This window comes from Oncorhynchus kisutch, unplaced genomic scaffold (assembly GCF_002021735.2).
Source record: "Oncorhynchus kisutch isolate 150728-3 unplaced genomic scaffold, Okis_V2 scaffold1621, whole genome shotgun sequence".
NCBI classification, from domain to species: Eukaryota; Metazoa; Chordata; class Actinopteri; order Salmoniformes; family Salmonidae; genus Oncorhynchus; species Oncorhynchus kisutch.
This window is the reverse complement of record NW_022263566.1, coordinates 3723-31272: the sequence shown is the minus strand read 5'-3', so window position 1 is coordinate 31272 and position 27550 is coordinate 3723. Positions and strand designations below refer to the sequence as shown.

The 27550-nt window shown below is 42.7% G+C and overlaps 2 protein-coding genes and 1 long non-coding RNA gene across 4 annotated transcripts; 1 reads left to right on the top strand and 2 right to left on the bottom strand.

The window, feature by feature from the left end:
- Positions 1 to 390: 390 nt before the first annotated feature.
- On the bottom strand, positions 391 to 9292 carry LOC116366968 (uncharacterized). 2 transcript variants are annotated; one of them, XM_031818783.1, is made up of 8 exons: positions 7649 to 7867; positions 7244 to 7301; positions 6852 to 6999; positions 6720 to 6756; positions 6198 to 6481; positions 2401 to 5950; positions 2124 to 2211; positions 391 to 1860 (listed from the first exon to the last, which is right to left on the bottom strand). In XM_031818783.1, exons 1-8 carry the CDS (start codon positions 7835 to 7837, stop codon positions 1718 to 1720), a joined length of 4497 nt encoding a protein of 1498 aa, XP_031674643.1. In that variant the 5' UTR covers positions 7838 to 7867; the 3' UTR covers positions 391 to 1717. The 2 variants fall into 2 exon arrangements, with proteins under 2 accessions (XP_031674643.1, XP_031674644.1); XM_031818784.1 differs by lacking the exons at positions 391 to 1860; positions 2401 to 5950 and having other exon boundaries at positions 7649 to 9292.
- An 8500-nt stretch (positions 9293 to 17792) lies between these two features.
- LOC116366971 (uncharacterized) lies at positions 17793 to 18557 on the top strand. The gene is made up of 2 exons (XR_004208330.1): positions 17793 to 17857; positions 18225 to 18557. It is a non-coding gene; the product is annotated as an uncharacterized LOC116366971 (long non-coding RNA).
- A 4104-nt stretch (positions 18558 to 22661) lies between these two features.
- Positions 22662 to 24826, bottom strand: LOC116366970 (uncharacterized). The gene is made up of 5 exons (XM_031818788.1): positions 24215 to 24826; positions 23810 to 23867; positions 23426 to 23573; positions 23294 to 23330; positions 22662 to 23056 (listed from the first exon to the last, which is right to left on the bottom strand). Exons 1-5 carry the CDS (start codon positions 24401 to 24403, stop codon positions 22685 to 22687), a joined length of 804 nt encoding a protein of 267 aa, XP_031674648.1. The 5' UTR covers positions 24404 to 24826; the 3' UTR covers positions 22662 to 22684.
- Between the last annotated feature and the right edge of the window lie 2724 nt (positions 24827 to 27550).

Sequence of the window (27550 nt, the reverse complement as noted above, 5' to 3'; positions counted from 1 at the left end):
CCTGTCTTATCAAACAGTGCAACATTTGACTGATGAAATAGCATTCTTCTAAAATTCTTACACTTCTAGATGCAAAATACAAGTCACTATTCCAATACTGACCTGGACACAGGTCAAAACTACTCTGCCGAGCTCAAGTACTCTGTCGAGCTCAAGTTACCAGCTATGTATGGTTTCAACACTTACATTTATTGAGTTATTGAAAAGTATCCTACAAACATTGTTCGAATGTGAAAGTGATCAGGTTTTCTGAAACAGGTGTGTTTGTATTGAAGAACCCTGAGATTGTGGACAGTAGGACTTGTGTGAACAGGTGTGAACAGCCTGAAGATAAGGATGTTTTCCTTTCTCTGTCTTTCGAAACTCAGGAACAGTTTGAATGTTTTTTAAATTGTAATTTAAACAATGGTATGGATGATTAAGCTGGATCTTTCTCTCTGAATCAGGAGTGCACTTTCATTCTCTCAATTTTTCCAAAAGCCCAATCTGAGCAACCTTTGCTATAAACCCTGTCTTTCCCATTGTTGTTTCAAAAGTGGAAAATGATAAATTTGATAATCAACCATAATGGGCATTTCACAGCCAAGACTTTTTGATCCTTCCCATCAAGGCCATGTTGGCCAGTTTAACCTTCACCCGGTCCCTCTCTTCCGGAGTCCTCTTGGAGGTGCACTCCACAGTAGAGTCGGTCTCAAAGGAGATGGCTGGGACGTGAGTGAGCAGGTGGCCCCCTGCCTTCTCCTGGGCCATGGGCGTGGGAGTCTGCAGGACCAGCCCGTGCGCGGCTTGTTGATGTCGAAGGTAAAAGCTAAGAGGATACACACAAACATTGACCATATAATGTAATGTTGTTACATGTAACTAACTAGCTTGACTTGCCACCGTGTGAAACATGTATGCTACCATATGTTACTAAAAAGAGCTAACAATATTATAAAATGTAATCCAGGAGTTTATGTTTGAATTCTGGTTCTCTCACAACACAAGTCACTCAGAAAAGCATATGTAGGCAGAAGCATGCTACATGTACATTTGGCATTTGAAAAAACTACAGCTGTGCTATGCTACCGAATGCAAAATGTATCTGTATCATAAAAGTGTAGTGCAATATTCCCTTTTTTTGCCACACACACACACACACATACTCTCTCTCACTATGGACAAATGTTTCAGCTTCTTGTCCAGAGAGGTTTGAGCTTTAGAAGTGGATCTGCAGCAAAAGTAGACCTTTACTGCCATCTACAGGTCAAAGGTCAGACTAGCATTCAGTAAAATGTAAACATGGGCGATCCACAGAAAATGGAAATGTGTGTCTTTCTGTTTGAGAAGTTAAACCAATTAATTCCCTTATAACTGAGTGTCCTGCATCATGTATTATTTTATTGGTTGTAAATTAAATACGGTTTATTTTACAGTACATGTATTTTACACTGAATCATTGATATCTGGTTGAATGTTGGTTGTGGGACATATCTGAAGTACTATGTGTGTGTGTTCAATGAATCACACTGTGTGTGGGTGGGGGGGGGGTGCATATTCTATACATTATTCAGGACAACATTACTTTGTTTAGCCTACACCGTGACTATGACTGCATAATAAACTAAACTAAATATACTATGTATTTTCTAATCAAATGTGTTAACAGGGCAACACAAAAGAAGACAAAGGCCATCAATTCAATGCAAATATTACTGTATTAAAGGAAATTGTTGTATTAAGCTTGCTTTGAAAACTGTTTGAATGGCTTGGATAGGCCTATGGAGATGGTGGAAAACATCCTGATTAGAAGGGGACGTTTGCGAGGCTTCTCCTGTTGAGAGGTGGAGGGAAGACCCTCTGGGAGTCCAGGATGTGCCACTATGTTGGGCGACAGAAGAGAGAGAGTTGACATGCACTTTCATTTAGAAATGATGTTATATTGTATTCTTAGTTTCAACTCATTATTACTTTCACAAATAAATGAGAACCAGAATCTTGAGATTTGGAAACTATAAATAATTTTACATAAGAGATTACTATCGATAATATATAATGTACTGTATATAGGGTTTAATATTTTTGCAATAGCAGCTTTGTACACCAATATCTCAAACAGTAAATGTCCTGCTGTATGGACTTACATATGATATCTTCAGCAGTAGTCTGGTCTTTGGATTCAGAATGGCGGGAATTCTTCTTGGAATCCTTCTTGTTTCCCATCATGAATGGCTAAAACAAAAACATGTCAAAACAACTGTCACAGCAGAACAATCTCACGGTAATAACGATCACATCTTACACACCAGCACAACAAGATTTATAAATGGTTTTGGAATTAATGGATGGTTTTACATTTTCTCTAAATAACATTGTTTACTCACATTGACACAATTGTTAACTTAAATAAGTGTGATGTACCTTTAAGTCGAATTTCAGTCTGGCAAGCCTTTGTAGGAAAGACAGCTTCCCTCTGGTAGCCTTCACATCTTCAGCCATGAGAAGAGCTTCTGGCCTGGTGGCTTCGAAAGATGTTCTTGAGGCTGCTCTTGATGCCTCGTTACAACTGTGGAGAAGCTCCTTGCTCAATGACTTCACAAGAATCCTATTGAATGTGGAGTCCTGAGTCGACACGGCCAGTTGGAGTATTTTCTCTGAGCCAAACTCCTTCAACAGATGTTTGTAGACGGTGCTGTATACTTTGTGACTCTTCAGGTTCTTGGGATAAGCTTGGGTCTCAGAGCAGCCTGACCATGCACAGAAGGCAGCTATAACTTTTGGAATCAGGTCTTGTGACGTGCGTGTGACGTCAGTTGGGTACAGATCAGTTTGGGTTTGGATTTTTGACAGAAGTCTCACCACTAACATGCTGATGAGGCCGGTGAAGTCATCATCACCGACTAAGTTGTCAGTGGATGGGGTTGAAAGCGAGGCAACATCCGGGCTGGTTGAATTCTGATCACAAACAATGCTCTGAGGTACACCGAAACAACTGATGGTATCCCTTTCCTCAGCATCTATGTTGGCCTCAAAGCCTCGTGCAGCATTGGAGGTCCCACTTGTTGTCATGCTGATGGCGGAGAAAGATGGCAGAGGGTAGGACTTACCACTCAGTAGACTGCCTATATCAGTTACAGTTCCGGTTGGAGATGACCCTCTGCTTTGTGCATCAGAAACCACAGAGTCCATGACCTGGCTTACCATTACTTTGGTAAACAGGCTGACTGTGTCACTAAATGCTGATGTAGAAAAAGAACATGAAATCCTATCTTCAGATACGCTAGCCGGCACACTAACTCCCTGAGCCAAACTCATTGAAGCTGTAGAGGGCACAAGGCTAGGAAGCAAGAGGCGCTTCACAGACTCCTCTGCAAAAAGCTGAACCAGCTTGTAAGCTGTGGGCTTCCCCACCGTCTTGTCATTCCTCTTCAGCTCAGTAAGGACTGTATCGGATGCACTCTTTCCAGCCGCCACTGTCAGAACCAGAGGGGTCAAGTTGCTCTCAGAAATGATGCGGTTGACTTGGTGAGTAAGATCACGTGAGAGAGCACCAATCCTACCCTGAGATATGAGCTCCTCCAGTCTTGCTATTGCAGCTGTTAGATCAGGGTGGAATGCAACCTCCCCTTCTTCCTCTGGATGTACCTCCTTTATGATGGTATCCACTATTGCAGACATGCTTTCCCTGGCATCACACACCAATGTTTTTGGCTTAGTAGATTTGCCCATGTCGATGACTGAGCATCTCACAATGGGCTGAGTAATACACTCTGGTAAATCAGAAGAGATGGGAGTGCCAGGGAGTGAAAATTCCCACTCTGACTTCTTTGATCTGGCAGATGAGGATGACAACGAGGAGGAAGAACGCTGTGGCGCTTGATAGATCAGTTCCTCACCACATTCACTGCTTACCCTTTCAACATCCTTCAGCATCATTCCAACCACATTCTCTATTTGTGAAAGCGCAGTCACCGTTTGGTCAGATTTTGACAGCTCTTTCTGAATTGAAACCAGAATATGGCTGAGGGTCTTTTTGGCTTGAGCCGTTGTTGCTTTGACTTGATTTTGCCATGTAAAATAATTCCTCATCTTTGTCTTCACATTGTGGTAAATAGTCTTTGCAGTTGTCCAGATCTTCTTCTCAGATACTTCCAAACCAGACTGTGAGCCTTTGGGTGTGGCCTCAGTGTACTCTGAGGTTTTCTCATCACTCTGTTGAAGCATAGAGTCTGCCTGCCATAGAGTAGTAGAAGACTCTGTGGGTGGGAAAAGGCTCTTCATGTCATTTGTAATTGATCCAACGATTTCAAAAGCAGTTATATCTGTATGCCTTAAGGAAATTGTTGATTTTGCTGGCAACATCTGAGAATCTGTCTGGCTGGAACTGACTTTGCTGGGAGAGCTACTGACTGATTTGATCAGTATTTTTCGCACTTCGTTGGTAGCGTTCATCTGGAACTCCTCACTGGAGAGTTTCTCAATGACTGAGGCTGGAGTATCTCTCAATCCTTCCACCCATGAAGAACCAGACACAGGCATGTCTTCTAGATAAGACATGACACTGTCCAAAAAGCCACAGACTTCAAGGGAGTTGGAAGAGGAACCCTCTGCAACAGATGATGTGCATTCCAAATCTGCCACCTCTGACCTATACATGGTCACAATCTGGGACAAGACCTCTTTGGTGCAGGGCACCATGTTGGAATCACAGAGAGACAGTAATGGTTGAGAGTTCTCACTTTGGCATTTACGGAGAGAACCAAGTCCTGTTGAGTTGACCACTTGCAGTATTGCCTCACTCTTACTGGTTTCAGGTTGCTCTGGTGTTTTCTCTCCTACAGAGCCAGTTGAATCACATCCATCAGATAAAGAAGATGAACTACGTTCTGATATAGGGGATTCACTCCTACATGGGGAAGGCAAGCTCAGGATTGAAACAGGCAGATCACTGGAGTCAGTATGCTCCAGAAGCACAGCACTGGAGTCAGCTTTTTCCATAAGTTCTTCCCCTTGGACTGGAGCTCCACCCATTCTGAGGAACAATGTCTCCAGCTTTGCCTGAAGTCTCTCGCAGAGTCTACGAGCTGCACGGAAGGGTTTCCGCTTTGTCGTACAGTGTCCCACTTGGGTATCTCTCTGGGTGCTTGTTGGCCGATCTAATTCAGCATACTGCACAATGTCCTTGACATCTTCAACAAAGTTATCAATTATTTTTGATGTCTCAGATTCTACTTTGATCTGTATGAGCTCAGTGGCCGCAGAATCAAGGATCCTGTCAGAAGGGCTAGATGCATTCATCAAGCTTGGAGTGGTACTAAACGAATGAGAAGGTTGAACCATACCAGAGATATCGCTCATTAACCTTCTCACAAGAATTTCACTCACAGCCTTTGAGGCTTTGGTCTTGAACTTCACACTAAACAGAGTGCCAAGATTTTGCATCATTGCTTTGCAAGATGTACATATTATGTTCAGCTCCTCTGGAACAGGAGAGTCTTCAACATCCAGGTGCTCCACTACAAGGTCACTGCCAGATGCCAACATTTTAACTTTCACAGCCACTTCTCGAAAAACCTTAGCCAATTCCGGATCTTCTTTTTCCAATTCACCCACCATCTCTGCGATAACAGTCATCACTTCTTCTGTTGCAGGTGGAATGCATGACTCTAATACAGAGGTAGAGCTCTGGTCCTCTGGGGTGGTGTGATCATCAAAACATTTCTGGACCATGTTGACCATTTGTTCAGCGGCCTGGGTACCAGAAGAAATAGGGGAGGACCGCCCTGAAATGGCTCTGCTGATGGTCGCAGAGAGGGCAGAGTTAAGCTGTTCGACCACCACCTTGATAAGACCAACAGTCAGCTCAGGTGGGCAAGAGGACAGGATATTATGATCAGACAGTTGCTCCTGGACACTTTTGATGATTCTGTCCTCTGTCATTCCCAGGTGGACTTTCACTGAGGTCTGGGAACTTTAAAACGAACAAGCAAAGCATGATAATTCCTGTCTTAACTTGGCAAATCGGTCAAGCGTTGTAATTTTAGTATTCTAAATATCTACATGTCCTTTTGATCGCTTTACATGCTCATTAATTTGAATATGCTCAAAGGCTGATACATTACATTTTGTACTACATCAGATAGAGTAAATTGCATTGGCTAACACTGGATAGATGATCTTGGTGAAATCCATACATGAAAACCTTGAGGGGAACATACCTCTTAGAAGAGGGTGTTAGGGACCTGAGATGTTGAGCCCCTGTGCCGCCCTTATACATTTTCTTCGCCAGATATCTAACTTCCTGGATGAGCTCCAGTCTTTCCTGATCAAAGGCAGCAAAGGATCTTGCACTACCACCCCTCTTGGGTGAGTCAGTGTCGTCGTCAGCAAAGTCCTTTACCCCAAGTACGCGGGCCAGGGCTGGCAGCAGGATCTGCAGGGTGGTCTGTGCGATGAAGGTTACAATTGTCTTGCACAATTTGGCAAGCTGTTCCTTCGTCATCTGTTTTGAACAAACAGAACAAAAACAGTCTTTTCAATGGAACTGTGATGTAAAGTATTCTAGAACAGAACAGAATGCATTTGATCAACATTGTTATTCTTGTTTGTGACTGAATTCAAAGTTTGATGAAGTCTGACAGAGAAATGAACATGAATAACAGAATATGACTTGATGGCTAATCTCTGAATTCAACAGATCATTGACACATCAAAGGTCAAAGGCAGGTAGGGAAACTTACAGGGTTTTTTAGTCCTTTGTAGATCACTTGCCACTGCCTAGAACATTTAAAATAAGTGTTTTAGTTAGTGTTTAGTTCCCACTGCACAATATTTCATAAATGTTGAACATTACAGAAACACTTTTAACATACTCATCAGTAAGATTGCGCAGGAATGAGATGAGGATTGGGTAGGAGTATTCCATCTCATCCTTGTTGCCTGGGCCGAATGCAGCCTTAACAGCTTTCTTCTCCAGGAGCTCAATTACAGATCCTCTATCCAGGTGTTTATTCCTGGAGACTAAAGATGTGATTGCCGTAGAGGAAGTAGAAACAAAATTAAAGAGAAATCAGACGTTTTATCTCTTAATACTCTGATTTCATTGTTTTAGGGTTTTAGAATAGGCCTATTTGAATAAAGCTATCTATGTGACCTTTCTTACTGATTACAGTAGACTACAGTTTCATTGAACATGGATAGCACAACCTGCACATCACAGACAGAATAGAGAAACAATGTAGTACTACAGAGGTAAATGTCTGACCTGCATCGTTGTCAGTGCCCAGCTTCCTTGACTTCTTGCCACTCCTCTTCCTTTTTGCCTAGGATAGAACAGAACAGATTCCAGATCTCAAATGATGGCAGACATGTAACACCAGGGCCCGTATACATAAAGTACATCAGATAAGGTGTGGGCTCAACCTTGCCCAAATAATTGTATTCATTATGATCTCAAATGCAAAACTGATCCTAGATAAGCACTCCTACTCTGAGACAATTTATGAATAGGCTATGGGCCAGGTCAAAGCAGCTCTTAAAACACGTTTTGAAAACAGCTACTACGTATGTTGTTATCAAAGATATATAGATATCTATGGTATGGCTGCTATCAGGTACAGAGTGTAACCCAGTAGGCCTATTATGTGCTCTGTCACTCCTGCTATCTTACCTTCCTTCTCTTCTTGGCCTCCTCTTTGGGCGTGGCCACCGGTTCTTCCTCAACAACTTCCTTTCCTTCCCTCTGAGGATCACCATCCTCCCTCTGTGCTACCTGAAGGACAGACATTCCAATAAGTAATAATATGTCAATGTCAGAGTAGATCTGTGCAGAGGACATCATAAATAGAGCTACAGCCATATCAGAGCTAAGCTGGTGACTTTATAAAGAATGGTACATTTGCTTTACAATATGTTATAGCTTTTTACAAGAAATATCCGCTTAGATTGCTTTACCCTATTTTACTTTCCCCCAATATTGTATGAAGTCATTTAGCTTACCTTTTCTTCATCCATTCAAGCTATTTTATATCTCAAAAAGCATGTCCTTGTCTGTGTTGGTTACATTCAACTTGAGTTCAGGTCGAGAGTGAGGACAATATTGCAGGCAGGGACTGTAATTTAGGGCTACATGCTACGTCATGGAACGTTAGACCTTTATGACATCACAAATAGTATTTTTAGGAAGAGCGCGGGAAAGGTTACTTGCCCACTCAGTAGGACTAGCTAATATTGACAGAAATTTCCCCGTCAAACGTTTTCGATTGCCTACCCCTACGCCTTCCATCGAACATGGTCCTGCCTTTGCAATATTGTCTCTCTTGTGGGTTTACTTACGTATGACATGTAGGCTTACTGTGTCGGATCAAGTTGATTGATCTGTCCTAGTCAGCCTTAGGTTGAACCCAAAATCTTCTGGGAAATATTTGTTAATTATATTCATTTCAATATCGTGTTATTCTTTGATTTTGTCCCAATCCAATCCTATTGTTGGCTGCCAATCCCCACCAAATATGTCATTGTAGGACATACTGTAGCGGGAGAAAGTGAGAGCTGCAGCGCGGACGCGTTCGGTGGCTCCTTCAGTACAGAGGCAAGCGCGTATGCCAGTGCCACTAAAGCCCGGGCTTGTGAGGCAGTAGTCTACAACGCTGACAGGCAACACCTTGTCATTTTATTAACTCACTAGAATGACCGTGTCTTCTTCATTCATTTCGATTGCACTTCCTTTCGTGGTGAAATTAGTTTTGATTACTATTAACTTTAATCCACAGAGTTTAAGTGTTTATGTTGCCCACGTCATCATGTGATGCTGTGAGCAAACAATTTATGCCCAGCCTTCCTAGATAGGCCTGAGCTGCATAACACTATGAATCTGGGAAAACATAACACTTAAAAAAAGTTAGGCCAAAAATAGCGTAGGCCTACTTGTGTACTATTCAAATCCACACTAAAGCCACACCTCTTCACACAGACGTACCCAGATTCTGTTGTTTTAGCTTTAACCTCTGTTAAATTCACTTCCCTGGTTAATCTGTCATCATGTTTGTGTTCTCCATGGTTAATCTGTCTCTATGTTTAGTGCACTTTAATATAGCCTGTTTACTTATTTGAATGTTTGATTCTATTGCTTTTTATCCTGCAGATTTTGTTGTGGATTTAAATTGACTTTGGGTGTCTTGAAAATCACTTAAAATAGCACTGTTGTTCTAATCGTCAGATCGCAGGTATTCTGATCTTCACTGTCCATGGTGCTGAATCTGGCTGGGTAGATTAGTTTGAATGCTGAAAACTTGTTTGCCTACATTTAAAGGCCCTGTGAAGTCAAAATAATTGTATTTCATATTGTACAACAGCTGATGAAACTAACACTGTAAATGTGTTTTACAAAAATGTGATCGGGGTTGCTTCCTGATAGTTCTGGTTGAAAATACGGAGCATGTTCCTCTGCCCAGGCCTTGCTGACACTTGCCAGATCTTACACTGCCTGGATAGGTATTTTGTGTGTCAGCTAACCATATCATATGTTATAGCAATCTGTCAGTCGATGACACAATGGATGACTTGGCACACAACCATTGGTTGATGCATGCAACACCTGAGCAGGGACACATTCTTTTCACAGCACTTCAATGCAAAGTCATTTTCGTAGAAGGTTTGGAGAGCATTTTCACTAACCCTAACCCTTTTCCTAACCTTAGCCTCAGTTTCCTAACCTGCTACGAAAAATTCACTTCGATATTGAAGTGCCATATGAAAAGAGAGTTTCTCACATCTATACAGCACCTTCTAATCAGCAGGTTCGTAGAAGGTTTGGAGAGCATTTTCACTAACCCTAACCCTTTTCCTAACCTTAACCTCAGTTTCCTAACCTGCTACGAAAAATTCACTTCGATATTGAAGTGCCATATGAAAAGAGAGTTTCTCACATCTATACAGCACCTTCTAATCAGCAGGTTTGCATGGGAGAGAGTTTTGGCTTTCCATGGCGACATCACCATGTGTAAATTGGTTTATAGACCAACGACAAAGAGAGTGCCAATAACAGCTAGTTTTAATTTCCCCTCCACACTGACCACTCCCAGACAGTCCTAGCAAAATTCTTGCTTGAGAAAGTTTTCTTTGCAAAAAATACATTTTTGACCATTTTCATCGTAATCTATTACAGTAAGGTACTTAATTGTTACCCAGAAATGATTTGATATTGATATAAAAACGTCTGCTTTGGGCCTTAAAAAGATATGTGCACTACATACTCAGAAATCACATATATTTACATTTTACAATGTATTTTATCAAGAAAGTAAGTTATACATGTCTTTTTTAATCTTACTCTTAGTTGCAAATAATTAATTTGGCTGTGGTTCATTTGATTTTCAGCACAACCCTGTTTGATAACGTATAGTATTATAGTGACTTCTTGTGGTAAAATGTCAAACTCACAACTAAACTCATTAAAATGGAGGTTTTCTTTACCCTGTCTTATCAAACAGTGCAACATTTGACTGATGAAATAGCATTCTTCTAAAATTCTTACACTTCTAGATGCAAAATACAAGTCACTATTCCAATACTGACCTTGACACAGGTCAAAACTACTCTGCCGAGCTCAAGTACTCTGTCGAGCTCAAGTTACCAGCTATGTATGGTTTCAACACTTACATTTATTGAGTTATTGAAAAGTATCCTACAAACATTGTTCGAATGTGAAAGTGATCAGGTTTTCTGAAACAGGTGTGTTTGTATTGAAGAACCCTGAGATTGTGGACAGTAGGACTTGTGTGAACAGGTGTGAACAGCCTGAAGATAAGGATGTTTTCCTTTCTCTGTCTTTCGAAACTCAGGAACAGTTTGAATGTTTTTTTAATTGTAATTTAAACAATGGTATGGATGATTAAGCTGGATCTTTCTCTCTGAATCAGGAGTGCACTTTCATTCTCCCAATTTTTCCAAAAGCCCAATCTGAGCAACCTTTGCTATAAACCCTGTCTTTCCCATTGTTGTTTCAAAAGTGGAAAATGATCAATTCGATAATCACACATAATGGGCATTTCACAGCCAAGACTTTTTGATCCTTCCCATCAAGGCCATGTTGGCCAGTTTAACCTTCACCCGGTCCCTCTCTTCCGGAGTCCTCTTGGAGGTGCACTCCACAGTAGAGTCGGTCTCAAAGGAGATGGCTGGGACGTGAGTGAGCAGGTGGCCCCCTGCCTTCTCCTGGGCCATGGGCGTGGGAGTCTGCAGGACCAGCCCGTGCGCCGCTTGTTGATGTCGAAGGTAAAAGCTAAGAGGATACACACAAACATTGACCATATAATGTAATGTTGTTACATGTAACTAACTAGCTTGACTTGCCACCGTGTGAAACATGTATGCTACCATATGTTACTAAAAAGAGCTAACAATATTATAAAATGTAATCCAGGAGTTTATGTTTGAATTCTGGTTCTCTCACAACACAAGTCACTCAGAAAAGCATATGTAGGCAGAAGCATGCTACATGTACATTTGGCATTTGAAAAAAGTACAGCTGTGGTATGCTACCGAATGCAAAATGTATCTGTATCATAAAAGTGTAGTGCAATATTCCCTTTTTTTTGCCACACACACACACATACTCTCTCTCACTAGGGACAAATGTTTCGGCTTCTTGTCCAGAGAGGTTTGAGCTTTAGAAGTGGATCTGCAGCAAAAGTAGACCTTTACTGCCATCTACAGGTCAAAGGTCAGACTAGCATTCAGTAAAATGTAAACATAGGCGATCCACAGAAAATGGAAATGTGTGTGTAGCTCCCTTCAGTAACCACGAGCACAACCGTTCCTTGATTTTAACTGGCGGCTTTATTCTGTAGTTTTAGTCAGAATTATCACCTTCCGTGAGAACTATAAAGTAAATGAAAAATACAGTTAAGCACACTCTTACAACCTTATCTTACGAGTGACTTATTAGCTTGGTATAACTCTGAAGTGCTGACATACATAACAGTTTAACCGGCGTTATTACGGGTTCAGATTAAACACATGAATAAAGGAAAAAAAGCTCATTGGCTGCTTATTACAGAAGGGAGGAAATCAAACTTCACACTTATTATTCCTGGCATGAATTCACACTTCATCCTAACATACACTCTTCAACCTTTATGAACTACACCCGATGACATGAAAACTTAGCTAACGCAGCACAGGATTTCCTTCCCTCCAAAAGTGTGTTGCTACAATAAGGATCCCCGTTACAATAGTATTAGCTACGTAGTTCCGATTGTATTATAATTTCCCCCACACAGCGGATACGTAAACAATTCAAACAAAAGACAACGACATAACCTGTAAGTCTAACTGTCAGTTACACTCCCACCAATCACCGGTGATTTCTGTGAAAGGGGTCTGCAGGTTTCTTAATCGGCTTCCAGGAGGGTGACTGTCTTATGGATGGGCCTCTCCAGATAGGTGGGTTTGGTGATGCGTTTACCTCTCTCATCTAGGGTTGAGTCGCTGATCAGTAACTTGAATCTTCTCACCCGACCATCCTGTCCCGGGTATACTTCTGTAACCTTTGCCAATTTCCACTGGTTGCGTGGTGCAGTATCATCTTGCAAAATGACAATGTCATTAATCCTTGCGTTTCTTCTGTCTTTATTCCATTTCTGTCAGTGTTGATTGTTCTGAGGTATGAGCACTCTCCATAACATGAGGTACTAGCGTCGGAGAAGTGATGGAGCTCATAACTCTGCACCTCCTTGAAACTTGATGGCAAGTAACCTCGTTGGATCATTACTTCAGACAAGTTTTGTAGACCTTGGAGCCAGAATTCCCACTGGGAATGTAGGTCATCTGGAAGGGGGTCATCCCAGTCGATTTTGTCACGACACATCCGCTGCAAGATCTGCTTCCCTGCCAGGACAAAGGTTGCCACAAACCCAAGCGGATCATATACAGAGGCTACAGTAGACAACACTCCTCTTCTTGTGAGTGAGCGTTCCTTGACAACTACTCTAAACTGGAACTCGTCTGATGCGACACACCACAGTACACCAAGCGCTCTCTCCATGTGTGGTTCACCCAGAGCCATATCCAGGTCTTTGGCACCCTCGGCACATTCTTCCTTGGGAACTGTGGCTATAACTTCCTTGCTGTTAGAGATAAACTTGTGCAACCGAAGTTTGCCGATGCTGCAAAGCTCTCTTGCTTCTTTCACCAGCTGGGCCGCCTCAGCTTCAGACGATACGCTCGTCAACCCATCATCAACATAAAAGTTCCTTTCTATGAACTGGATAGACTTCTCGCTGAAGCTTCCTCGTCCTTCGGCAGCAAGATGTTTGAGACCATAGTTGGCGCAACCAGGAGATGAAGCTGCGCCGAACAAGTGGGCCTTCATACGATACACTGAGGGTTGAGACTCTAGATCTCCGTTCTCCCACCAAAGGAACCGTAGATAATCTTGGTCTTCTGCTTTCCCATGAAACTGGTGGAACATGCGCTCTACGTCACACATGATTGCAACTGGACCCTTACAAAAACGACAAAGGACACCCAGCAATGTGTTTGTCAACTCTGGACCAGTAAGGAGATGGTCATTCAAGGACGTCTCTCGAAACTTAGCTGAGCAGTCGCAGACGACGCGTATCTTCCCAGGCTTTTGTGGGTGATAAACCCCATGGTGCGGGATGTACCATGCTGGATGCTGGTTAACTTCCTCTTTGGAGACCTTCTCAGCATCTCCACAAGCTATGGTCTCTTCCATGAATGCTGTGTAGTCCTTGTAGTACTGCTTGTCTCTCCTTAGCCTCCTTTCCAGGCACTTGAGACGGTGAACTGCACATGTTTTATTGTTCGGCAGGTTGGGTCTTTCTTCCTTAAACGGCAGCGGCATCTCATAATGTCCATTGTCCTTGCGTCTGATGCCCACTTTCATTTTCGTCAGGAACCGGATATCCTCTTGAGATATGAGGTCCTCTTCTGCAGCTCTCTTGTTGAAGTCAGATTCAAGCGTCTTGATAATGTCCAGTGCTGTGATTACCTCTCTTACACGTGTTCTACAAACATAGTGTACTTGATTTGTGAGGTTGAAAGAAGATTGAAGGCTTGGCATCACCTGTCTAACGATAACCCGATGACTCACTCCAATAGCGTCGCCTGGGAGCAGTTGTAGCCAATTAAGAGACCGACATCACAGCTCTGTTGAGGAGCAATCTCCTCTGCAATGTGTTCAAGATGAGACCATGCTCTTGCAGTCTCTGGAGTAGGAATATGATCTCTGTTTGCAGGAATAAACTCTCTCGAGTAGGTCGTTGGCAGAGGGATTTTCTTCTCCAAGTAAAACCCTCTAACCTGCAAACCAGACAGCTTCTGGCAGGGCACAATGGTATTCCTTGAAGCCATTGTAGAGAGTTTCAGTTGGACTGGCTCCTTCCTTGTATTGAGAGCCTTTGTTGTCTCTTCAAGGATAAAGGTGGTGTCGCTCTGGGTGTCAAGAAGTGCATACACAAGAACTTCACGATCTGGCTCACTTGTGGTTGACACCCATACTGGAATGATTGTGGAGGTGTGAGTGTTGTTAATGTCCCTTACGACTCTGTTAGATATGGCCTCACTTGACGCTCTTGTCCCCTTATCTCGTGGGGGCTCTGTCTTCCTATCCCTGAACCTTTCTTCAGTACGATCTTCGTGCAGGCAGGATGGATGCCTCCTCTGACACGTGTCGCAGGTGTTCCTGTTATCACAATCTTTCGAGCGATGCCCAGGCCTTAAACAGCCAAAGCACAATTTATTCTCTTGAACAGAGTTCTGTCGCTCTGCGGTGGGCTTATCCATGAACTTCCAGCATTTGTGGAGACTGTGACCTGACTTCTCACAGAAGACACAACTAGTAACAGTATCTTTCTCATCAGAGTTAGTTGCTAATACCCTTGCTCCGGGGCTTTGAATCCTTGGCGTCTTAAGTTTTCCATCTTCACTTGGTTTCAAAGCATGAAGGGATGTTACAGGATTGCAAGCAATCTTGGCTTCTCTCGTGAGAAACTTCACAAACTGACTGAAGCTAGGAAAGATCTCAGTTTCTTCTAAGATGTCTGTGACCTTTCTATTCCATCTTGAAGTTAGCCAATCTGGAAGTTTAGTGAGGATCTTTTGGTTTTCATTACAGTCATTAAGCACCTCCAGGCCCTTATTCTGAGACATAGCAGCTTCACAGCTGCGAAGAAAGTCTACAAGGTCTCTAAGTTCAAGACTGTCCTTGGATCCTATCGTAGGCCATGCATTGAGCTTATCTCTGAAAGACTTGGCGATGAAGAATTTGTTTCCGTACCTTTCTTCAAGAATGGTCCAAGCAGCATGGTAGGCTGATTCTGTTCCTAACATAAAGTAACTTTCGATGGCTTTCTTGGCAGGCCCACCGACATATTTTCTTAAGTAATATATCTTCTCAGTTGCTGGTATGTTCTTCCTGTCTATCAGAGTCTGAAAAGAGACCTTCCAGTCAGTGTATGAGAGAGGCTCTCCATTGAATGTTACTGGTTCTGGTATGGGGAGGCGGCTTTCACTGATTGATTCCGCTAGTAACCTGAACATGGTCTTGGTGCCATCTTCTTGTTGTGTGTTTGTCACAACATGTTGTGGTGAGAGACTGTGAAATGAGCCACTTCTGTGCACGATTTCTTTCACAGATTTGCAGTTAGAGAGTAGTTCTCTCTTCTCGTCCTCTGAGTTTTCATCTTGCTCATACACTTGCATCCGCGCCTTGGCAGCATTTAGTTTCTTGAGCACTTCTAGGCGCTCTAACTCTCTATGCTTGTCTTCTAGCGTCCTTCGTCTGGCAGCATTTTCTACCTCTAACTTGACTCGCAGCCTAGCTTCTTCTAAGCTGCGTTTCACAGCCTCGGCTTCTTGCTCAGCTGTCCTCTTCTTATCTTCATCTTCAAGTCTCTGAAGCTCTTCTAGTTGGCGTTCTTGCTTAACCATTACTTCTAAAGCTGCTTGGTTAGCAGCAACTTCCGCCGCAGCCTCTTGTCTCTTGACAGATGACACGCTTGAGCATCTGGAGTTGACCTTTGAATTGCTTTGAGACTGGGAGGAAGCACTTGAGGGCTGATAGTTGAGACTTGACTTATGTGAGAGTTCGGACATGCACAAGGAATTGCTGTCCTTCCAGTGCAGCTTTATCTGGTTACTTTGACCTTCTTCCCTGCCTTTTAAATGACACCTTACAGTCTTGATAATAGACATTGTAACTGCTTCACAAGTATCAACTCTGCGGCGTATATTGTTGTCGGGTATGTAGATTTGACGCACATTTACATAGACAAGGTTTAGCTCTGTAGAGGTATGGCTAATCTTGTTTAAGAGGTCTTCTAGTAGATCTTCAGAGCAACAGGCTGTCAGTGACAGTTTTGCTTCCTTTACCAGAGCCTTCCACTTCTCATAGCTGACCCTGAAATGATGTTTGAGCTGTCTCCACCTTTCGTTGCGCAGTTCTCTGCCCTTTTCAGTTAACCTGCGGACCCTCTCACCTTTTCGTGGCTCATGTTGTGATGTCTCATTAGCAGCCTCTGTATCATCATTCGCTGGCAGCCATGACTCCACACCAGTCTGGGTCTCTTCCTGCTGCTCTGTTTGTTCTGATGAAGGCCTGAAGTTTGCGAGGTGTTGCAGCTGCTGCTCAACTTGACCCACCCCATCTCTATCAACTTTAGTGAAACTACCTCTTTCTGACATTTTAAATCAAATCAAATCAAATCTAGGTAAGGTTTGGATAAGTGAGTAGATAATTTATACTCCAATTCACTGTAATTTAAACCTTAGTACGTGGTATAAACATGTATAATGCTTGTAACAAAGGCTTGAACAAACACCTTCCCAAACAATTACACTATTAACTTACAGGTGAAAATAGAATTAATAGGTGTACGCTGACCCTTAATGTTTGTAACTATATATATATTTTTAGTAAGTATCAAATCATATTTTTCCAGTAATACACATACCAGCGATACATTAAGATAGAAAGAGCAAATGCATAATACCAGAGTCTTTATGAAATAGACAACTATCTCCAGTCCTTACGAATTGTAATCTTAAAGTCTCTTATTAGCTGTTCACAAGGCTAGGACCACCTCCAAACACCTTGACTTGTACTTGCGTGTCTGACTTTCCTGTTAGTCTTGACCTTATGTTGCCTCACGATGCTTCCTTATGTGGAGATTTTCTTCTTAGTTTGCAGGTAGGTGCAAAACTCTTATCTGGCAGATGACTGGGTCTACCAGGATTTGGGAATCATGTAGACGTTTTACAGCTGGATGAGATTCTTCTTTCTCTCTTGCTCGTGAAGAGCATTGAGTTCTCACTGTAGCTCCCTTCAGTAACCACGAGCACAACCGTTCCTTGATTTTAACTGGCGGCTTTATTCTGTAGTTTTAGTCAGAATTATCACCTTCCGTGAGAATTATAAAGTAAATTAAAAATACAGTTAAGCACACTCTTACAACCTTATCTTACGAGTGACTTATTAGCTTGGTATAACTCTGAAGTGCTTACATACATAACAGTTTAACCGGCGTTATTACGGGTTCAGATTAAACACATGAATAAAGGAAAAAATACCTCATTGGCTGCTTATTACAGAAGGGAGGAAATCAAACTTCACACTTATTATTCCTGGCATGAATTCACACTTCATCCTAACATACACTCTTCAACCTTTATGAACTACACCCGATGACATGAAAACTTAGCTAACGCAGCGCAGGATTTCCTTCCCTCCAAAAGTGTGTTGCTACAATAAGGATCCCCGTTACAACAGTATTGGCTACGTAGTTCCGATTGTATTATCATTTCCCCCGCACAGCGGATACGTAAACAATTCAAACAAAAGACAACGACATAACCTGTAAGTCTAACTGTCAGTTACAGTGTGTCTTTCTGTTTGAGAAGTTAAACCAATTAATTCCCTTATAACTGAGTGTCCTGCATCATGTATAATTTTATTGGTTGTAAATTAAATACGGTTTATTTTACAGTACATGTATTTTACACTGAATCATTGATATCTGGTTGAATGTTGGTTGTGGGACATATCTGAAGTACTATGTGTGTGTGTTCAATGAATCACACTTTGTGTGGGTGGGTGGGTGGGGGGTGCATGTTATATACATTATTCAGGACAACATTACTTTGTTTAGCCTACACCGTGACTATGACTGCATAATAAACTAAACTAAATATACTATGTATTTTCTAATCAAATGTGTTAACAGGGCAACACAAAAGAAGACAAAGGCCATCAATTCAATGCAAATATTACTGTATTAAAGGAAATTGTTGTATTAAGCTTGCTTTGAAAACCGTTTGAATGGCTTGGATAGGCCTATGGAGATGGTGGAAAACATCCTGATTAGAAGGGGACGTTTGCGAGGCTTCTCCTGTTGAGAGGTGGAGGGAAGACCCTCTGGGAGTCCAGGATGTGCCACTATGTTGGGCGACAGAAGAGAGAGAGTTGACATGCACTTTCATTTAGAAATGATGTTATATTGTATTCTTAGTTTCAACTCATTATTACTTTCACAAATAAATGAGAACCAGAATCTTGAGATTTGGAAACTATAAATAATTTTACATAAGAGATTACTATCGATAATATATAATGTACTGTATATAGGGTTTAATATTTTTGCAATAGCAGCTTTGTACACCAATATCTCAAACAGTAAATGTCCTGCTGTATGGACTTACATATGATATCTTCAGCAGTAGTCTGGTCTTTGGATTCAGAATGGCGGGAATTCTTCTTGGAATCCTTCTTGTTTCCCATCATGAATGGCTAAAACAAAAACATGTCAAAACAACTGTCACAGCAGAACAATCTCACGGTAATAACGATCACATCTTACACACCAGCACAACAAGATTTATAAATGGTTTTGGAATTAATGGATGGTTTTACATTTTCTCTAAATAACATTGTTTACTCACATTGACACAATTGTTAACTTAAATAAGTGTGATGTACCTTTAAGTCGAATTTCAGTCTGGCAAGCCTTTGTAGGAAAGACAGCTTCCCTCTGGTAGCCTTCACATCTTCAGCCATGAGAAGAGCTTCTGGCCTGGTGGCTTCGAAAGATGTTCTTGAGGCTGCTCTTGATGCCTCGTTACAACTGTGGAGAAGCTCCTTGCTCAATGACTTCACAAGAATCCTATTGAATGTGGAGTCCTGAGTCGACACGGCCAGTTGGAGTATTTTCTCTGAGCCAAACTCCTTCAACAGATGTTTGTAGACGGTGCTGTATACTTTGTGACTCTTCAGGTTCTTGGGATAAGCTTGGGTCTCAGAGCAGCCTGACCATGCACAGAAGGCAGCTATAACTTTTGGAATCAGGTCTTGTGACGTGCGTGTGACGTCAGTTGGGTACAGATCAGTTTGGGTTTGGATTTTTGACAGAAGTCTCACCACTAACATGCTGATGAGGCCGGTGAAGTCATCATCACCGACTAAGTTGTCAGTGGATGGGGTTGAAAGCGAGGCAACATCCGGGCTGGTTGAATTCTGATCACAAACAATGCTCTGAGGTACACCGAAACAACTGATGGTATCCCTTTCCTCAGCATCTATGTTGGCCTCAAAGCCTCGTGCAGCATTGGAGGTCCCACTTGTTGTCATGCTGATGGCGGAGAAAGATGGCAGAGGGTAGGACTTACCACTCAGTAGACTGCCTATATCAGTTACAGTTCCGGTTGGAGATGACCCTCTGCTTTGTGCATCAGAAACCACAGAGTCCATGACCTGGCTTACCATTACTTTGGTAAACAGGCTGACTGTGTCACTAAATGCTGATGTAGAAAAAGAACATGAAATCCTATCTTCAGATACGCTAGCCGGCACACTAACTCCCTGAGCCAAACTCATTGAAGCTGTAGAGGGCACAAGGCTAGGAAGCAAGAGGCGCTTCACAGACTCCTCTGCAAAAAGCTGAACCAGCTTGTAAGCTGTGGGCTTCCCCACCGTCTTGTCATTCCTCTTCAGCTCAGTAAGGACTGTATCGGATGCACTCTTTCCAGCCGCCACTGTCAGAACCAGAGGGGTCAAGTTGCTCTCAGAAATGATGCGGTTGACTTGGTGAGTAAGATCACGTGAGAGAGCACCAATCCTACCCTGAGATATGAGCTCCTCCAGTCTTGCTATTGCAGCTGTTAGATCAGGGTGGAATGCAACCTCCCCTTCTTCCTCTGGATGTACCTCCTTTATGATGGTATCCACTATTGCAGACATGCTTTCCCTGGCATCACACACCAATGTTTTTGGCTTAGTAGATTTGCCCATGTCGATGACTGAGCATCTCACAATGGGCTGAGTAATACACTCTGGTAAATCAGAAGAGATGGGAGTGCCAGGGAGTGAAAATCCCACTCTGACTTCTTTGATCTGGCAGATGAGGATGACAACGAGGAGGAAGAACGCTGTGGCGCTTGATAGATCAGTTCCTCACCACATTCACTGCTTACCCTTTCAACATCCTTCAGCATCATTCCAACCACATTCTCTATTTGTGAAAGCGCAGTCACCGTTTGGTCAGATTTTGACAGCTCTTTCTGAATTGAAACCAGAATATGGCTGAGGGTCTTTTTGGCATGAGCCGTTGTTGCTTTGACTTGATTTTGCCATGTAAAATAATTCCTCATCTTTGTCTTCACATTGTGGTAAATAGTCTTTGCAGTTGTCCAGATCTTCTTCTCAGATACTTCCAAACCAGACTGTGAGCCTTTGGGTGTGGCCTCAGTGTACTCTGAGGTTTTCTCATCACTCTGTTGAAGCATAGAGTCTGCCTGCCATAGAGTAGTAGAAGACTCTGTGGGTGGGAAAAGGCTCTTCATGTCATTTGTAATTGATCCAACGATTTCAAAAGCAGTTATATCTGTATGCCTTAAGGAAATTGTTGATTTTGCTGGCAACATCTGAGAATCTGTCTGGCTGGAACTGACTTTGCTGGGAAAGCTACTGACTGATTTGATCAGTATTTTTCGCACTTCGTTGGTAGCGTTCATCTGGAACTCCTCACTGGAGAGTTTCTCAATGACTGAGGCTGGAGTATCTCTCAATCCTTCCAACCATGAAGAACCAGACACAGGCATGTCTTCTAGATAAGACATGACACTGTCCAAAAAGCCACAGACTTCAAGGGAGTTGGAAGAGGAACCCTCTGCAACAGATGATGTGCATTCCAAATCTGCCACCTCTGACCTATACATGGTCACAATCTGGGACAAGACCTCTTTGGTGCAGGGCACCATGTTGGAATCACAGAGAGACAGTAATGGTTGAGAGTTCTCACTTTGGCATTTACGGAGAGAACCAAGTCCTGTTGAGTTGACCACTTGCAGTATTGCCTCACTCTTACTGGTTTCAGGTTGCTCTGGTGTTTTCTCTCCTACAGAGTCAGTTGAATCACATCCATCAGATAAAGAAGATGAACTACGTTCTGATATAGGGGATTCACTCCTACATGGGGAAGGCAAGCTCAGGATTGAAACAGGCAGATCACTGGAGTCAGTATGCTCCAGAAGCACAGCACTGGAGTCAGCTTTTTCCATAAGTTCTTCCCCTTGGACTGGAGCTCCACCCATTCTGAGGAACAATGTCTCCAGCTTTGCCTGAAGTCTCTCGCAGAGTCTACGAGCTGCACGGAAGGGTTTCCGCTTTGTCGTACAGTGTCCCACTTGGGTATCTCTCTGGGTGCTTGTTGGCCGATCTAATTCAGCATACTGCACAATGTCCTTGACATCTTCAACAAAGTTATCAATTATTTTTGATGTCTCAGATTCTACTTTGATCTGTATGAGCTCAATGGCCGCAGAATCAAGGATCCTGTCAGATGGGCTAGATGCATTCATCAAGCTTGGAGTGGTACTAAACGAATGAGAAGGTTGAACCATACCAGAGATATCGCTCATTAACCTTCTCACAAGAATTTCACTCACAGCCTTTGAGGCTTTGGTCTTGAACTTCACACTAAACAGAGTGCCAAGATTTTGCATCATTGCTTTGCAAGATGTACATATTATGTTCAGCTCCTCTGGAACAGGAGAGTCTTCAACATCCAGGTGCTCCACTACAAGGTCACTGCCAGATGCCAACATTTTAACTTTCACAGCCACTTCTCGAAAAACCTTAGCCAATTCCGGATCTTCTTTTTCCAATTCACCCACCATCTCTGCGATAACAGTCATCACTTCTTCTGTTGCAGGTGGAATGCATGACTCTAATACAGAGGTAGAGCTCTGGTCCTCTGGGGTGGTGTGATCATCAAAACATTTCTGGACCATGTTGACCATTTGTTCAGCGGCCTGGGTACCAGAAGAAATAGGGGAGGACCGCCCTGAAATGGCTCTGCTGATGGTCGCAGAGAGGGCAGAGTTAAGCTGTTCGACCACCACCTTGATAAGACCAACAGTCAGCTCAGGTGGGCAAGAGGACAGGATATTATGATCAGACAGTTGCTCCTGGACACTTTTGATGATTCTGTCCTCTGTCATTCCCAGGTGGACTTTCACTGAGGTCTGGGAACTTTAAAACGAACAAGCAAAGCATGATAATTCCTGTCTTAACTTGGCAAATCGGTCAAGCGTTGTAATTTTAGTATTCTAAATATCTACATGTCCTTTTGATCGCTTTACATGCTCATTAATTTGAATATGCTCAAAGGCTGATACATTACATTTTGTACTACATCAGATAGAGTAAATTGCATTGGCTAACACTGGATAGATGATCTTGGTGAAATCCATACATGAAAACCTTGAGGGGAACATACCTCTTAGAAGAGGGTGTTAGGGACCTGAGATGTTGAGCCCCTGTGCCGCCCTTATACATTTTCTTCGCCAGATATCTAACTTCCTGGATGAGCTCCAGTCTTTCCTTGTCAAAGGCAGCAAAGGATCTTGCACTACCACCCCTCTTGGGTGAGTCAGTGTCGTCGTCAGCAAAGTCCTTTACCCCAAGTACGCGGGCCAGGGCTGGCAGCAGGATCTGCAGGGTGGTCTGTGCGATGAAGGTTACAATTGTCTTGCACAATTTGGCAAGCTGTTCCTTCGTCATCTGTTTTGAACAAACAGAACAAAAACAGTATTTTCAATGGAACTGTGATGTAAAGTATTCTAGATCGAACAGAATGCATTTGATCAACATTGTTATTCTTGTTTGTGACTGAATTCAAAGTTTGATGAAGTCTGACAGAGAAATGAACATGAATAACAGAATATGACTTGATGGCTAATCTCTGAATTTAACAGATCATTGACACATCAAAGGTCAAAGGCAGGTAGGGAAACTTACAGGGTTTTTTAGTCCTTTGTAGATCACTTGCCACTGCCTAGAACATTTAAAATAAGTGTTTTAGTTAGTGTTTAGTTCCCACTGCACAATATTTCATAAATGTTGAACATTACAGAAACACTTTTAACATACTCATCAGTAAGATTGCGCAGGAATGAGATGAGGATTGGGTAGGAGTATTCCATCTCATCCTTGTTGCCTGGGCCGAATGCAGCCTTAACAGCTTTCTTCTCCAGGAGCTCAATTACAGATCCTCTATCCAGGTGTTTATTCCTGGAGACTAAAGATGTGATTGCCGTAGAGGAAGTAGAAACAAAATTAAAGAGAAATCAGACGTTTTATCTCTTAATACTCTGATTTCATTGTTTTAGAATAGGCCTATTTGAATAAAGCTATCTATGTGACCTTTCTTACTGATTACAGTAGACTACAGTTTCATTGAAAATGGATAGCACAACCTGCACATCACAGACAGAATAGAGAAACAATGTAGTACTACAGAGGTAAATCTCTGACCTGCATCGTTGTCAGTGCCCAGCTTCCTTGACTTCTTGCCACTCCTCTTCCTTTTTGCCTAGGATAGAACAGAACAGATTCCAGATCTCAAATGATGGCAGACATGTAACACCAGGGCCCGTATACATAAAGTACATCAGATAAGGTGTGGGCTCAACCTTGCCCAAATAATTGTATTCATTATGATCTCAAATGCAAAACTGATCCTAGATAAGCACTCCTACTCTGAGACAATTTATGAATAGGCTATGGGCCAGGTCAAAGCAGCTCTTAAAACACGTTTTGAAAACAGCTACTACGTATGTTGTTATCAAAGATATATAGATATCTATGGTATGGCTGCTATCAGGTACAGAGTGTAACCCAGTAGGCCTATTATGTGCTCTGTCACTCCTGCTATCTTACCTTCCTTCCCTTCTTGGCCTCCTCTTTGGGCGTGGCCACCGGTTCTTCCTCAACAACTTCCTTTCCTTCCCTCTGAGGATCACCATCCTCCCTCTGTGCTACCTGAAGGACAGACATTCCAATAAGTAATAATATGTCAATGTCAGAGTAGATCTGTGCAGAGGACATCATAAATAGAGCTACAGCCATATCAGAGCTAAGCTGGTGACTTTATAAAGAATGGTACATTTGCTTTACAATATGTTATAGCTTTTTACAAGAAATATCCGCTTAGATTGCTTTACCCTATTTTACTTTCCCCCAATATTGTATGAAGTCATTTAGCTTACCTTTTCTTCATCCATTCAAGCTATTTTATATCTCAAAAAGCATGTCCTTGTCTGTGTTGGTTACATTCAACTTGAGTTCAGGTCGAGAGTGAGGACAATATTGCAGGCAGGGACTGTAATTTAGGGCTACATGCTACGTCATGGAACGTAGACCTTTATGACATCACAAATAGTATTTTTAGGAAGGGAAAGGTTACTTGCCCACTCAGTAGGACTAGCTAATATTGACAGAAAATTCCCCGTCAAACGTTTTCGATTGCCTACCATCGAACATGGTCCTGCCTTTGCAATATTGTCTCTCTTGTGGGTTTACTTAAGTATGACATGTAGACTTACTGTGTCGGATCAAGTTGATCGATCTGTCCTAGTCAGCCTTAGGTTGAACCCAAAATCTTCTGGGAAATATTTGTTAATAATATTCATTTCAATATCGTTTTATTCTTTCATTTAGTCCCAATCCAATCCTATTGTTGGCTGCCAATCCCCACCAAATATGTCATTGTAGGACATACTGTAGCGGGAGAAAGTGAGAGCTGCAACGCGGACGCGTTCGGTGGCTCCTTCAGTGCAGAGGCAAGCGCGTATTCCAGTGCCACTAAAGCCCGGGCTTGTGAGGCAGTAATATTCTGCAATTGTATTTTGAAGTGCTATTGCTCGAGAATGTGCTCTTCACGGTGGATAGACGACAGACGTAATTTCCGGTCACAACTTGCAGACTTGTTTACGAGTTGCTGTGCGTTTTGTTGCCAACCTATTTTGCTACCTGACAACTTTACGGTTTTTACTTTTTAATTACCGTTTATATTTTTGTTTTTTTCCCCTCAAATTTTTCACTCCGGACGCTTTATCTGGACACGGTTCGTTAGGACCTCCAACAGCCGAAGCTAAGTAGTAACATTAACATGATGCCTTCTAATTGCAGTCGCTGTACTCGCCTTACGGCGAGGATAGCTGTGCTACAAGCCCAGCTTCAGACGCAATCGTTAGGCAAGATTGATTTCAGTGTAGGAAAGGATGAAACAGCGTCTGTGCCACCAGTAAGTACAGATAGTAGTATAAATCCCCTGGCACAGTCCCCGCAGCCGGACAACTTTCTCACGGTTTCTGGAAGGAAATGCTGTAGGAATGCTCAACCGGTGTCGCTCATTCAGCCGACAGAAACTTTCAACCGGTTTTCCCTATTAAGCAGCAAGTCAGAGGCCGAGTCTTCTCTGGTCTCTACTCCTCCCGTTACGGGGTCTGAGACGCTGAAGCTTCCCACCATTAGCTCTGACAAATTGAAAACTCTAGTCATTGGCGACTCTATTACCCGCAGTATTAAGACTTAAAACGAATCATCCAGCGATCATACACTGTTTTCCAGGGGGCAGGTCTACCGACGTTAAGGCTAATCTGAAGATGGTGCTGGCTAAAACAGTCGAGTATAGAGATATTTTTATCCACGTCGGCACCAACGATGTTAGGATGAAACAGTCAGAGATCACCAAGCGCAACATAGCTTCTGCGTGTAAATCAGCTAGAAAGATGTGTCGGCATCGAGTAATTGTCTCTGGCCCCCTCCCAGTTAGGGGGAGTGATGAGCTCTACAGCAGTCTCACAACTCAATCGCTGGTTGAAAACTGTTTTCTGCCCCTCCGAAAAGATAGAATTTGTAGATAATTGGCCCTCTTTCTGGGACTCACCCACAAACAGGACCAAGCCTGACCTGCTGAGGAGTGACGGACTCCATCCTAGCTGGAGGGGTGCTCTCATCTTATCTACCAACATAGACAGGGCTCTAACTCATCTAGCTCTACAATGAAATAGGGTGCAGGCCAGGCAGCAGGCTGTTAGCCAGCCTGCCATCATAGTGGAGTCTGCCACTAGCACAGTCAGTGTAGTCAGCTCAGCTATCACCATTGAGACCGTGTCTGTGCCTCGACCTAGGTTGGGCAAAACTAAACATGGCGGTGTTCGCCTTAGCAATCTCACTAGGATAAAGACCACCTCCATTCCTGTCATTATTGAAAGAGATCATGATACCTCATATCTCAAAATAGGGCTACTTAATGTTAGATCCCTTACTTCAAAGGCAATTATAGTCAATGAACTAATCACTGATCATAATCTTGATGTGATTGGCCTGACTGAAACATGGCTTAAGCCTGATGAATTTACTGTGTTAAATGAGGCCTCACCTCCTGGCTACACTAGTGACCATATCCCCCTTGCATCCCGCAAAGGCAGAGGTGTTGCTAACATTTACGATAGCACATTTCAATTTACCCCAAAAAAAAAAGACGTTTTTGTCTTTTGAGCTTCTAGTCATGAAATCTATGCAGCCTACTCAATCACTTTTCATAGCTACTGTTTACAGGCCTCCTGGGCCATATTCAGCGTTCCTCATTGAGTTCCCTGAATTCCTATCGGACCTTGTAGTCATAGCAGATAATATTCTAATCTTTGGTAACTTTAATATTCACATGGAAAAGTCCACAGACCCACTCCAAAAGGCTTTCGGAGCCATCATCGACTCAGTGGGTTTTGTCCAACATGTCTCTGGACCCACTCACTGTCACAGTCATACTCTGGACCTAGTTTTGTCCCATGGAATAAATGTTGTGGATCTTAATGTTTTTCCTCATAATCCTGGACTATCGGACCACCATTTTATTACGTTTGCAATTGCAACAAATAATCTGCTCAGACCCCAACCAAGGAACATCCAAAGTCGTGCTATAAATTCACAGACAACTTAAAGATTCTTTGATGTCCTTCCAGATTCCCTCTGTCTACCCAAGGACGCCAGAGGACAAAAATCAGTTAACCACCTAACTGAGGAACTCAATTTAACCTTGCGCAATACCCTAGATGCAGTTGCACCCCTAAAAACTAAAAACATTTCTCATAAGAAACTAGCTCCCTGGTACACAGAAAATACCCAAGCTCTGAAGCAAGCTTCCAGAAAATTGGAACGGAAATGGCGCCACACCAAACTGGAAGTCTTCCGACTAGCTTGGAAAGACAG

Coding starts and splice junctions, on each gene's coding strand:
- LOC116366970 (XM_031818788.1), bottom strand. CDS start 24,403: ATGGCTGTAGCTCTATTTATGATGTCCTCTGCACAGATCTACTCTGAC. Junction 23,331..23,425: donor CTGCGCAATCTTACTGATGA/GTATGTTAAAAG, acceptor TAAATGTTCTAG/GCAGTGGCAAGTGATCTACA. Junction 23,057..23,293: donor ACAAAGGACTAAAAAACCCT/GTAAGTTTCCCT, acceptor TGTTCAAAACAG/ATGACGAAGGAACAGCTTGC.
- LOC116366968 (XM_031818783.1), bottom strand. CDS start 7,837: ATGGCTGTAGCTCTATTTATGATGTCCTCTGCACAGATCTACTCTGAC. Junction 7,000..7,243: donor GGGCACTGACAACGATGCAG/GTCAGACATTTA, acceptor TCACATCTTTAG/TCTCCAGGAATAAACACCTG. Junction 2,212..2,400: donor GACTGAAATTCGACTTAAAG/GTACATCACACT, acceptor TTTTTGTTTTAG/CCATTCATGATGGGAAACAA.